This window comes from Ammospiza caudacuta, chromosome 10, assembly GCF_027887145.1.
Source record: "Ammospiza caudacuta isolate bAmmCau1 chromosome 10, bAmmCau1.pri, whole genome shotgun sequence".
Taxonomy (NCBI): Eukaryota; Metazoa; Chordata; class Aves; order Passeriformes; family Passerellidae; genus Ammospiza; species Ammospiza caudacuta.
Window position 1 is genome coordinate 7,632,604 of NC_080602.1, and position 13,657 is coordinate 7,646,260.

The 13,657-nt window shown below is 51.7% G+C and overlaps 1 protein-coding gene across 1 annotated transcript in view; it reads right to left on the minus strand.

Annotated features, from left to right (window-relative positions):
* Positions 1-1,520: 1,520 nt before the first annotated feature.
* The window catches only part of LOC131561700 (hydrocephalus-inducing protein-like), a 30,616-nt gene continuing 18,479 nt past the window's right edge, over positions 1,521-13,657 (minus strand). The window contains exons 11-16 of the mRNA XM_058811072.1: positions 12,873-12,973; positions 11,514-11,626; positions 10,879-10,946; positions 7,788-7,952; positions 3,271-3,552; positions 1,521-1,562 (exon numbers count right to left, since the gene is read on the minus strand). Of these exons, the coding sequence (XP_058667055.1) occupies positions 1,521-1,562; positions 3,271-3,552; positions 7,788-7,952; positions 10,879-10,946; positions 11,514-11,626; positions 12,873-12,973 (771 nt within the window). The remainder of the gene's footprint in view (positions 1,563-3,270; positions 3,553-7,787; positions 7,953-10,878; positions 10,947-11,513; positions 11,627-12,872; positions 12,974-13,657) is intronic.

The following is a 13,657-nucleotide window of genomic DNA, read 5'->3' on the forward strand; positions in this document are numbered from 1 at the left end:
TGGGAGGACCATTGTGATATTGTGGGGCCTCGTGAAACCAAGAGGCCTTTGTGACACTGCAGGTCTTCTTGTAATCAAGGGGCCATTGTGACACTGCTGGAACCCATGGAATCAAGTCACCATTATGACACTGCGGGGCCCCATGGATCCAAGGAACCATTGTGACAATATGGAGCCCCACAAAACCAAGGGAACACAAAACAAGTCTGGCTGCTTTGGCCTCCCATAGACTGCCTGACTGGTCCAACTGACCTTTGCATGTTGAGTGTCACTTCTCATCTGCTGCTGAAGCACTGAGGCTCTGTGCTTTCCTTCCCAATGGAAAAGAACTGTCCTCCTGCTCTAGGCACCCATGGCCAGAATTGGGATTTCACCTCCAGAGGTCCTTATATCCAGGGATTCTTCCAATAGGAATATTGCCAGGACAAGTCTGTCTGGCAGTGGTTTCACAAGGGTCACCTCTCATCCGTCCCCAAAACATTGGGAAAGGCTCCATGCTCTCCTTCCTAAGGAAAGAACTGTCTGCTTCTCCAGGTGCCCATGGCTGAGATTGGGTTTCCACCTCCAAAATTCCCTAAATCCAAACTCTGCAATTACTGACAATCTAGCTGGCCGTGGCCTGCTGAGGCTCTCACTTGCCTTCCAAACCTTGAGGCTCTGTGCTTTCCTTCCCATGGAAAAGAACTGTCCTTCTCAGCCAGGTGCCCATGGCCACAATTGGGATTTCACCTCCAACGCTGCCTGTTTTGACAGACTGGAGGAGATTGCTGGCTCTAAACATTTTGTGTGTGGGGGAGGAAGGGGCAGGTCCAGCCTTGCCCTGCCCTGTAAGCCCAGCCCTGCCCTGCCCTGTGACCCCAATCCCCTCAGGGGCCTTCAGTGGGTTTACGGTTTCTATCTGAAGGGCGGCACCCTGAACCCCCAGCACCGCCATTCCACCCTGGGCACTGGGGCCCTCTTGGCTCTACTCAGTGCTGCCGCTGTACTCGGGGCACCCTAAACCCCGCTAGGGACCCGTGTCCCCCCACTGCAGGGATTGTGCGCGACTCACACTGCCCCGATCCTCCACGCACCCGGAGCTCCATTCAGGGCTTGCGTGCCAACTCACCAATTCATCTGCCACCTTTACTCAAATTTGGTGCACAGGAAAAACACCAGCCAGATATTTGTAAGAGGTCAAAATGACACAAAATTCTACTGGCAAAGTGCAAAAAATCAAGAACTTTGGAATAGGATTTAACGCAACATCAAATTACACATAAAACACTAATCATAGCAGTAACTTCATTAACTTAGCCCATTTATCCTGGAAACATTAAAACACGTAAGCTGTTAGGGTGTCCAAAAATGTTCCATATAAAGAGCATTAGAACAAGAAGAAAGAGAGAGAGACAGAAAGACAGAAGCTCTATAGAAAGACACATATATGACTAACAGCTCCTAGGGTTCCAGTGTGGGTGAGACACAAACCCCAGGAGAGGGCAGAGTCCATACCAGGGGCTCACCTTGTGCTCTATATTTTAAGCCCCCAGGCCCTTGTGAGCCTCCCCCAGGTGGGATTTCTGATCACACAGGCAATCAGGTTGGGTTAGCACTGTACCCACTGTGTGACTGATTGACAGCTCATCCCACAGTGTCTCAGGACATTGATCTCATCCAGCCTCTGACAGTGACCATGGTGACACAGGGGAACCTCATGGAACCGTGGGTCAGTTGTGACAATGTGGGTCCAAGGACACACCGGGGGATGTCATAGGTAGAATAATGATAGAAGAAAAGTATTACCGCGCCTGAGTGGGCGCTGCTGGTGATAGAGAGACGGTGAATCTTGTTTCTTGAATCAGAAGGCTTGATTTATTAAGATATTATATATAATACATTATGACTATACTAATAAGAATATAGAGAGAGGTTTGCAGAGCAGCTAGGCTAGATAGGAAGAGATAGAAAAGAATCCCAACAAAGCTGTGGCCAAGGACTCAGTCCTCTGGCTTACACTTTGTGATTGGCCCTTAATTATAAACATGGGAACATGAACCAATCACCAATCAAAATAGGTGCCCCTGTTGCATTCACCAGCAGCTGATAATAATTGTTTATGTTCTCCTCTGAGGCTTCAGCCTTCAAGAAGACACAGAAATCTGAAATAAAGGATTTCTGTGAAAAAATGTCTGCGACATCTCACCTTTCTAAATTGTATAAAATAAAAAAAATGCTGATGTGGAATGAACAGGAAATTTCTTTACCTGTAGAATATACAATAACTAACAAATCACTAGAACAATGCTACAATATAAGAAAAATGCAAAATACAATGCAAAGAGAATTTGAGTCCATGCAGCTGAGTTGCAGGAACAGTCCAAGAGCCAAAGTTGTTTCCCTTGGAATATCTGAGAGTCCTTTTTGGTCCTGAAAACAACTTGCTGCAAAAGGAATCCCATCAATAGTTATCAAAAAACCATTGACACTCATAACACAATTTTTAAACAGTTTGTGGAATGTCCTTTCTGGCCCTTCAATGCTTCAGAGCTGCTGCCCGCTGTTTTCAATCTTTTTTATTTAATTTTAATTTTTATTTTTTTTTAAATTGAAAAACAAAAGAGCAGCAGCAGAGCAGAGCAGTGCCAGACAAGGAAAGGCCCTGGGGGCCCTGGCCCATACTGGACCAGGAACCCCAAAACTGGCTCACAAAGGGGGACCAGGACCGGTAGGAGAAACCAGAGTCCCCAAAAACATAAGGAGGCCACGCAGTGGGACCAGCCCAGGAATTTTTTGAGCCCAACGGCCCAGGCCAAACCCATGAGGAAGGCTCTGCATATCCACAGGCCTGAACCCTGCTGCCAGTACAATGGCAGCACGGGAAGTGAGACGCTTCCTTTCCCCTAAACCACTGAGGCATGCCAGCAGCAGGGAAATAGAAGCTGCCCCGAGAATCTTCATCTCGGGTCTGGGAATGTTTGTTTCCCACAGCAACATGTCACCACCCCCACCGGGCTGGGGACCAGAGGCAGAACTTTCGGGAGCCCCCTCCCCCCCGCCGCTAGGGCACAAGATGGGCGGCAGAGATGGCAGCCTCTATGGGACAGCAACCGAAACACCACCCCCCAAACCGCCGAGCTTGAAAGCCGGCAGCTGGACTGCCGCAAGAGTCAGCTGGCGGGCAGCCCCCGCTCCACTGAAGGAGAGACCAGACTCTGGGGCCGCTTCCTGGAGCGGGCCCGGGGCTGGCGGGCCGGCCATGGGGGGCGCTGGGCCAGGGTGGGGGCCCACGGGGCTGTGGATGACACTGGGGCTGGCCTGGAACGCGGCAGTGACTCTGGCCACGGAGGAGCCGGCCGAGGAGGGAATCACGCTGATCGTGGGATCAGCCGCGGGCTGCTCCGAGAGTCCCGCAGGTTCAGCGCCGTTTTCTGCCGCTGACTCTGGGACTGTCTCGGCTTGAAGCGGCGGGGATGCGCGAGAACCCACCTCCGCCGCGTCCCCCAGCCCTGAAAGCAGCGGCAGGCACGACACGGGGCCGGCGCCGTGCCCCGCCGCTGACTCCGGGGTCTGCTGCAGAGGCGCAGTCGCAGTCTCCTTCGGAGCGCAAACAGGCAGCAGCGGAGCCGGGAGAAGCGGCGGGGCATCGCTGTTGCTTAGCAACAGGTCAATCGCCGAAAGTGCTGTTCTCTTCTGCCTTCTCCGACACAGGCTCTGGCGGGGGCGGGGAGGCCGGTGAAACCGCGGGCGGGACCTCCTGGAGTGACGGCTCTAGCAGGGGCGTGGAGGAAGCCTCGGAGACCGGTGCCGCTCCAATGTGTGAAGGAGGCGGAGTCTGAGAGGCCGGCGCTGGCTTGAGCGGCCACTCCCATCCCCCCGGAAAGAGAGAAGGGGGGGGAGGACAACACTCCATCTGAGCATGCTCCAGAGCAAGAGTAAAAAAAACTTCTTCGCGCCGCGAAGTTTCAGCCCCCCGCGCCGCGAAGCGGGGGGGGCGAAAAGCCCAAAGTCATCACCCATGGGGTCTTCTGCCAAGGGCGGTGGAAACGGAGCTTGTCCATAACAGTTAGAGATCCATTGAAAACAAGCTGCTCTGCGCTTCAGGACTGGGAAAAGCTTTATAAATGCTGGGTAGATAGAAGGCAACACGCGTCCCTGACTGTAGACGCACTGGATAATTGAGTCCATGCACTCCCAGACGAAAACATCTAAAGCGTACAGGACATCAGTAAAAAACCCAAAAAGCTTTGCCCATCGAAAGAACCCATAGATATCTGTTTCTGACAAAAAGCAACCATCTTCTCTGCACCAATATTTCCAGAGGGCAATAAGCTTTTCCTCTGAAGCGGAGAACTGAATCTCTTCTGGCAAGGCATGTGTCTGCCAAACGAACAGCCACAAGCTATGAAGGGCTGGTTCATCAGGGATAGAAAAGCCCACAGTACCTTCTAAAAGAGTCCAGCTTGCTCTGGCCAGCTCCACAGGTCTGCTGCCCTTTTCCATCATCTTTCCTGATGGTTTTCCAGAAGAAGGTTCTGTTGTGGTCAGCCTTGGCTGTGAACTCTGTCCAAATCAGGATCTTCAGTTCTTCAGCTCCTGGCTTGAATCCACTTTCTTTGGTCACTTCAAAGCAACCATCAAATGCCACACATACAGGATTTTACCCAGTGCAGCAATTTTGCTCCTCTGGTCTTATTAAATTAATTTTTGCTCTGACACGTCGGGTCACCAGATATTACCGCGCCTGAGTGGGCGCTGCTGGTGATAAAGAGACGGTGAATCTTGTTTCTTGAATCAGAAAGCTGAATTTATTAATATAAGATATAATACATTATAGTTATACTAGAAAGAATAAGGAGAGAGGTTTGCAGAGCAGCTAGGCTAGCTAGGAAGAGATAGAAAAGAATCCCAACAAAGCTGTGGCCAAGGACTCAGTCCCCTGGCTTACACTTTGTGATTGGCCCTTAATTATAAACATGGGAACATGAACCAATCACCAATCAAAATAGGTGCCCCTGTTGCATTCCCCAGAAGCTGATAATAATTGTTTATGTTCTCCTCTGAGGCCTCAGCCTTCCAGAAGACACAGAAAACTGAAAGAAAGGATTTCTGTGAAAAAATGTCTGCGACAGAAAAGCCTTTTGAAATGAAGCCTTGTTCAGCCACATCAATAGCTGGCCTATCATCTCTTCTGTGTGCAACTAAGCAGTTACAAGTTCCCATGTGAAGCTATTTTGAGAATGAGACTTTGTGACCATTCTATTCTGAGGGTGAAAAACAAATGCACCTGCAATAACAAGTAATTTGTCCCGTGAGAATCAGTGAAGAGGTAAACAATACAATAGAGAGATTTGATGCACAAGTAAAATCTATTTTATTAACCAATAATCGACTAACTGATAAGAAACCTTTGAATGAACTAAAGGTGCACACAAGGTCTGTTAAACTGTGTAAAATGAGTTGTATGAATAAAGAATAAAGAGTTCTTCTCCATCTTAGCTTAGTCCTATGGGATTTCAGTTCCCCCCTTCTTGACGGCTTTGGGTTCTCCCTTCTTTGGAGCTTTGGGTTCCGCCTTCTTTGGGTCTTTGTCTTCCTTCTTCTCTGGGATCTTGGTTTCCTTCCTCTCTGATGCTTTGGTGTCCTTCTTCTCTGATGCTTTGATTTTCTTCCCTTCTGATGCTTTGCTTTCCTTCCTCTCTGGGATTTTGGTTTCTTTTTTTGGAATTTTGGTTTCCTTATTCTCTCGGGTCTTGGTTTTCCCCTTTGCTGGTATTGGAGGTTGCTTGCCAACAGAGACACTCTTCTTTCCCTTCTTCTGCCTCTCTTCCTCCTTCCTCCTCTCTTCCTCCTCTAAGGCTTTTGCCTCCTCCTCGACCTTTTGAGCTGGCTCCTTCAGCTCCCTTCTGCAGACAAAACAGAAAATATGGCTGAGAGTCCCACCAGAACCTTGGGCTCCCTCGTCCTGGCTGGCCCTGCACTTCATTCCTTGACCCTGAGGCCATTTCCGTGAATTCTCCTCAACCCACAGAGGTTGGGAACATCCCAAGTGAGGGCATGGGTGGAAGGGGACCTCCAGGACCGGCCAAACCTGAGCTTTGCCATCATAAGGTCTTGACTGTGCAAGCTCCCTCTGAAGGCACAGCCAGACCCCTCCAGCCCCTGCCAAAGGCTGATCCAGCAGCTCTCTGCACTGGTGCCTGGAAACGCCCTTTGTCTCTTGGCTTCCCAGTTTAAAGCAGAGCACAGATTGCTGACATCTGCTTAGCTCTCCTACAGTTCTTACTCAGCTCATTCAGCCCCCTTCTCCCTGGGCATAGCTGAAGCATGATTTTAAAGAGTTCAGATTTCAGCTGAGGGTTAGAAGCAATTCCCATTGATCAGGATGTAGGTTAGATAGGCAGACCATAGGTTAATGATTATGAGATGCTTAAGCTGGAGCAGATTGTTCTATTGTTTACCATTAGGAGAGGGAAGTGGAGGAAGTGAACTGTTATAAGAACATCTTGAAACCAGTAGAACAATGGTTAGCACCTGGGCTTGATGTCAATCAATCACTAAGCAGGGGACCTTGGATGGTGCCAGAGGGTCACAGAGACCTGATGAAGACATTCCTGACTTCATCCCCTAAGACCACTGACCCAATTCGAGACACCAACCCAATTCAAGGGAAGAATTGCACAGGAGTGAAGGACCAATGACCTCATTTGAATACAGAGCAGGGATGGGAGGTGCTGGGGTTGTGCAGATGTATTGTGTGTAAGATCTTGGGAAATAAAGAGAGGGCAAAGAACCTTGGACAGCGCGGTCACGCCTTTTAGGGACGGCTCTGGTGCCACCCGCCGGTGTTAATAAACATCCCACTGTCTAACTTTAATTAGTTAGAGAGTCTCTGCCCGTGATCTTCGGTTTTAACGACTCCTAGCCTGCTCCTTCATGAGAACAATCCTATCAGTCAGAAAGCAAAGGCTGCAGGAACTCCTCTCCTGCAAGACAGGCTCTTGTCGGGCAGATTTCCTGCTGGAACCCAGCTGGGACCAAGCAAACCAGTGCTGGCTGCCATGGAAACCACTGGAAGCAGCCTCGTCCGTCTCCTCCCCATGAAACCAACTTCAGCCTGGCCTGAAGAAGTCCTGATGCACAGGCTTGCTTTAAGCACCTCCACTCCCAGCTCCACACTTGGCCTGTGTGTCCTGAGCTGGGCTGCCTTGCTGGAGCTGAGCTTCTCCTGTGCTTGCCTACGGCTGCAGCTGCAGGGGAGCCTAAAGCACAGGAGTTTTTCTGGCTGCTATGCCACCATAAGGAGAACCCTGGCAGATCAGCAGTGCAAGGACTTCATCTGTGGCAGGAGCAGGACCCAAAGCAAGGTTTGCTCTGTGCCCCACGCCTGCCCATACCACAATCCCACTGTTCTGGTGAAGAAGGCAGATGATGAAGAAGATGCCACTCAACACCATGGACTTCAAGACACCTCTAAATGCGGTGCCAAGGCAGGCCCAGAGCCCAGCTCCCCGCAGGCAGCAGCTAAGCCAGGAGGGCTCAGCACTCAAATAGAGAAGATGATGTTCTGTCTCAACAGAAGAAGGTCCTTCCTCTCTTGGCAGCCAGGGAGCTCAGAGTGGCCATCCCTATGTTGCTGCTGGCCTTTGCTCTGCAGCTCCTCTGAGCTCAGAGGCCTTGGAGCAGGGAAGCCCTGCAGGGACAATAACCCGTGGCAGAGCAGGAACCCACGGAAGGCTGACTCACCTGTCCCTGAGAGAGGCCTGAGAGCCACAGTTGATCTCCTGGGGGCTCAGGGAGGAGCTGACACGTGAGGCCGCCCTGGGCACCAGCACCTCAGAGGTGGAGCCTCCCTCCATGTGGCACAGCTCCGGGACATTGCAGGTGGTGTTGAGGTGGCCAGAGAAGGTGGAGGTGACCTGCTGGCTCTCTCCTGGCTGCAGCACACCTGGCAGTGGCAGGATATTGAAAGCCTGGATGGAAGACAAGAGAGATTGAGGTGTTGAGCATGGAAATGGATGCAGAAGAGCATCTTGGAGCTGTAGCCAGAGGGGCCTATTCCCCAAACACTGCCAGAATCACCCTCACCTCATCCTGCATCCATGCCATTGACCAGTGCAGGGACCATGGGGAAAATCTTCTCCCATACTCACAGCACAATGCATTAATTAGTACATTACATGAAAGTGAACTAGGATGTCTCCTGGCAGTAGAAATTCTCTCTGATGCACAATTTGCCATTACAAAGTTTCAAAACTTCCTGCTTTTAGAAAAGGAGGAGACTCAGAGTGAGAGCTCTTGGAGCTGAGGGAAGGAGTCCAGCCCAGCTCATCTGACTCCTGAGGCTCTTCCCCTCTCTCTCTGATTTAAATGCTTCTTTCTCAAGGTGCTACAGCAAAATCTCCTGCAACAATTTCCTGTGGAGCACTTGAGGAGTTCCAGGGGGAGCAGTGCCCTCCACAGGTGCTGCACAGCATCCTTGGGCAGCCCTGCAACGTGTCCTGCACGGCCTCTCCAACAAGCAGCTGCTCCAGCAGCACTTTGCGATGGCCTGCAGGGATGGGAGGCCCCTCTGTGGCCAATGCTGAGGGCCCCCAGTGGCACTGGCAGCTCCAGCCCTGCTTGCCACACTGACAATGGGCAAGGGAGTCAGATTCCCTCTTGCCTTCTCTGCTCCCAGGGCAGTGTGCGCCACGTCCAGGGAGCACCTGAATCCCTCCAAGCCTCGAGGCAGGTGAGGGTGCTCAGGATTTGGTGCTGGCACCCAAAAAACAAGCCATTTTCTGTGCTGGGAGGAAGAGACAGCCCCTCTGCAAAGTCTGCCTTTGTCAGACAGCTCCAGGGCCAGCAGTGCAATAGCAGCTCTGGGTGAAAGCAGAGCCCTGCAAACAGGGAGTCTGGCTGCCTTGGGAAGAGGGTCCATGGAGATCAGCATAATCCCAGCTTGCTCTGTGAGGGAAGCTGGAGGTGTTACCATGATGATGCAGAGAAAAGCCTCATCTTACACTGGGAAGGAAACAAGGCAAAAAAATCCCACACTCAGCACAGGCCTGTAGGATCTGAGCCAGCTTCTCCAAGGAAAACTCTCCTATTTCTCCCTCCCCCTCAGCCCATGTCCAGCCACTGGCCCTGCTGCCCAGCCCACTGTCAGGGCACAGCACAGCAGGGCAGCAAAAAGGGAGCTCAGCATGAGCAGGACTTGGTGCTGGCAGGCTGGGGAGGCAAAGCAAGCAGTCGGTGTACAAGAAAATCTACCTCTGCTCCTGAAGAGTGGGTAAAATCCTGCACTTCTTTCAGGGCTCTGGCTGCCTCCTCCTGCCCAGTCCTGAAGTGCCTCCATCGAGTTGCCGCACAATCCAGACTGGTTCTCCTCTCCTTCGGTGGCTGGGGTTTGAATTTAGGTGGGTGGAGCTCATCTCTGGAAAATAAATAACTATGAACAGGGACCTGCAGTGGGAGAGAGGGAGGGAGGGACACCTGCACGAGCAGCTCCTGGCCAGGATGCAGCCCCTGGCTGGGTGCTGGCTCGTTGGACTGAGAAATGGTTTGATCCAGCCCTTCCCAATCCAGGCTGGGGCAGGTCTGTTCTAAAGGCAGCCCAGGGATGGCACTGAGGTGCTGCAGCAGCTGCAACTGCTCGCATTGAGCAATTACAGAGGACAGGCATTTACACCTGGTGGGGATGCAAAAAGCACAGTGGGAGAGGAAAAGACAGAGAAGGCAGCAAAAAGGTGAGATTTGAGACACCGAGGGGCAGACCCAGCCAGTGCCCAGCCAGCACAGCCCACCCAGTGCCCAAGGCCAGAAACTCTGCAGCTCCACCAGGGATTTATCAGGAATGTTCCCCTGACACCGCTGGGGGGTTGGTTGACATTTTACAACACTCCCAGGTGACTCAGGTCGCATTCCCCATCCATCCTTCCTTCCATCCATACATACACAGGCTGTGGTGCTGGGATCCTGCCAAGCTCTGCCAGCCTTGGGCTTGGGGAGATTTCTGCCAGCCGTCCTGAGCTCCGTAATTGTGCTCTCTGTTCCAGGAAGCAAGCAAGAAAGATTTTAAAAAACCCAAAACAAAGCACAACAGAGAAACCTAAAAAACCTTCAACAGCTCAACCCTGCTCAAGTTATTTCTTTAGGGACAGCTACCACTCTCCAGCTGAAATGCTGGGCTTTTGGGGAAAAAGAAAATTACATGTTCACCTCCAAATTGAAAAGGATTAAGCTAAGAGAACCTTTCAAACTAAAAGTTACTGTCCGAAAGGTTTTATCTTTGCAAGAAATCTCTAGGTAAGACCAGCCTGACGGTTAAACAACTGGTTCTTCTGGTGGGGAGAAACCCTCCTCTTTAAGGGAAGCAGCCTGATAGTTAAAAGCAACTGTTTGCTCAAACTTCAGGCTCCCTGGCACAGCCTGCATTGCCTTTCCTTCCTGTTCACTGATTTACAGGCAGTGCCACGACGGCCCGGGTTCAGATGTTTGGTGCCATCCGGGGAATTTGGCATTGCCATTTCCATATGTTTTAATCGAAGTTTCAGTCCTTGCAACCACTCTTCAAATGCCAGCTTTCCTTTCTTTTACAGAAAGCTCAAGGTTCCCAGAAGACTTCTGACATCCTCTCTTGCGCTCAGAGAGATGACATTTTCAAACAGATGTTTCCAAAGTTACCAGCATTTGAAAGAATAATGACCTCAAATGCCCCCTGGATTCCAGCTGAGCCCAACTCCATTCTGTGTCAGACACTGAGATTCCCACCTCTAAGGCAGGAGCTGTTTGTGCCCCCGTCCCTCCTGTCCTTCTCCCCAGCAGCCTGTGCCTGTTTTCCCCGGCAGAATCCCTGTCCCTGTGCACCCTGCCAGGAGCAGCTGCACACAGGCTCACATCTCCCCTTGCCCTCACCAGGGGGTTTCTCTCATCCCCGAACACGCCGATGAGAACGTTGGTGCGATGAGTGCCCAGGGCCTGCACTGCCACCACAACTGGGATCTCTGCTGTGCTCTGGGGCTGCACAATCCCACAGGGCTTGGGGCTGGAGTAGAGCACAGCAGAGTCCTCCTTGCGCTTCTGGAAGGGACACAATGAAACGCAGATTCAGAGGGACCTCTCAAGAAACTGTAGGCTCCTTAACATCCACCACAACAGAAACTTACACACACCTTTAAAGCTCCCCAGGACAAAGGTCAAAGGCACAAACAAGATGCAAGAATTGTAGGGTTAGCACTCCCAGGGGATCCTGCAAGGAGGCTGCCAGCAAAGGCACTGGTGTCTGTGGGTGCAGCAGCTTTTCACAACCCTCTAAGATCTCCCACAGGAAAACACCCTGAGGACTAGAGCATCAACTGTTTTTTCAGGAGCTTAAACTGCCTCCTAAAGTTTACAGTTTGGTAGGATCCTGCTCTCAGCAGATCTTTAAGACTGAATAGAAAGCAGCAAGGTCTTATCCAAACCCTTGGTTCCCCTAATAATCTCCTCAGGAATATTTGACAGGAGGAGGTGGATGTGATGCCAAACCTGGGGAATAAGCCCGTAGCAGCCAGGAAGGTGGCTGGGATTCCTAATGAGGATCTTTCTCTCGTAGGGCACCTTCAGGTGGCACTCATCACACAGCAGCACTGGGGAGGACACTTGGAGCTCAGGAACGAGACATCTGGGCAAAGAGATGACCCCAGGACAATCAGAGATACTGAGAGAATGGAGAATGCCTACCCCCAAAGACTGTGAAATGGAGCAGAACCCATTGGTCACTGTCAAATGCATATTGAAGAGCCCTACAGGGATAAATTGCCTTCTACCTCTTCCCACTCCCACATGTCTTGTCAAGGAGGGGCAAACCCTGAGAGGCAGCACCCAGAGGCTGCCAAGCGCCCCAGGCAGAGCACTTTGCCCCACAGCTGCCTCAGCCCCTCCTTTACCCAAGAAGGCTTGCAAGGACTCCTGCAACAGTGCCAGTGACCCACGAGCTCTGGGGAAGCCTTCCCAACAAGGATCAGTGCTCCCTAAGGCTCAAGGAACACACAGCTCCAGGGTCTCAGTAAAACTGACTCCCTTCTCTGCCATTGTGCTGTTGCCCTGCCTGAGAACTCAGCTCTTTGCCCCAGCCCTGGAGGGCACGAGACAGCAGCTGCCCCACAGAGGGGCTGATCAGCCCCTGCCAGGCCCTGCAGCTCCCTGGCTCCTTCACTGCACAGCTCCAGGCACTGCCTGGCCCCAGCTCCACCTGCTGTACACAGTGGCAGCCCAGGCACTGCCTGGATGGCTCTGCCTGGCACAGGGAACAGCACCAGGGAGCTGCATCCCTCTGGGCATCACACTGACACCCACAGCAGCACAGCAGCATGGAATTCTGCTGCAGCAACAACGACTTTTGCTCTCAACTCTGACAACATTAAAGCTCAAAACGGGAAGCAGAGGGAAGGACAAAAACTGGAGCTGACCTGCCACATCAAGGGCTGCTTTCCCCTTGTCACACCTTGCCCTCCCCACTCTTGCTGGGAGCCACTTCTCCCCTGCCATGTGCCCTCATGGACAGAGGCAGAGCCTGACTCTCAGCAGCTGCTTGGTGTGGCCCAAACCAGTGCACCATGCTCACAGCCAGCACAACTCCACCTCTTGCAGCCTGAAGGAGAGGAGGCCCTCAGGAAATTTGTTCCACCTCAAGCACCAAAAACAAGGCCAATCAATGATATAATTCCTGGTGCCTTTAGAAGAGGGCCCAGGACCGTGCTGGGCTGTGAGCAAACGTGCTTTTCACCACGGGCTGCTGCCCAAGCACTGCTGTTCTCGTGTCCAGCTGGCACAACATGAGGGCATTCAGCAGCACTTCTCCTTGGCAGCTGCAGCCAGCACAGCCTGGGCAAGGCAGTGCCTGGGGGAGGCCAGGCAAGGGCTGGTACCTGGCTGTGATGATCAGGGATGCCACTCCCTTGCCAATACCCTCCAGGTCCACCAGCAATCTCCGGTAGAACTCCATCACCGTGTTGGAGCACAGGGTCACCTGGTGGAAGAGAAGAACAGTTAATGCTTCCTTACAAAAGCTCATTACCCACGGGTGATAACCTCCAGTTCCTGAGGGAGGATTTGCCCTTCATTCTTCTGCTGCTCCATGTGTAGAGCACAGTCTCAGAGTAACAAAAGCCTTCTGGCAATACCACATTTGTTAAACACACCTTGCTATAAGGGCACAGGTCAGTGTTGGGAAATTTAGGAGACTAGAGAATGGAAAAGTACAAGACTGTGGCTAATTCCAAGTCCTGCACCTGTGAGATAGCGTGTCCTTGGGCCTAGCTGTAGTAGGATAACAAATAGTGAGAGAGACATGAGAAAAGAGAGATGTAACCCCTAAGGAATGAGGAAGAGTTAATGGTATAGTTTAACCAATAGATTGCTTGGCTTACAGAATATTCATAAGCTTATTATTTGCTGTATAAGTGTTTGAAGCTTTCTTCAATAAACTGGACCTGTGATGAACCACCTGGTGTCCTGGTCCCCTTCCTATGTCAGGTCAGCTACGTTAAAACATTAGACTACAGCTCCATGCAACACTGCATTCAAATTAAGGGGCCAATTTCTCATCTGACTACAAAGACATCCATGCCGAGGAAATCTGACTCGACCACAACGAGTTCAGCTTTACAGCAGGAGGCTGAGGGCAAAGTGTGGCCCAGCAGGTGCTGGGCAG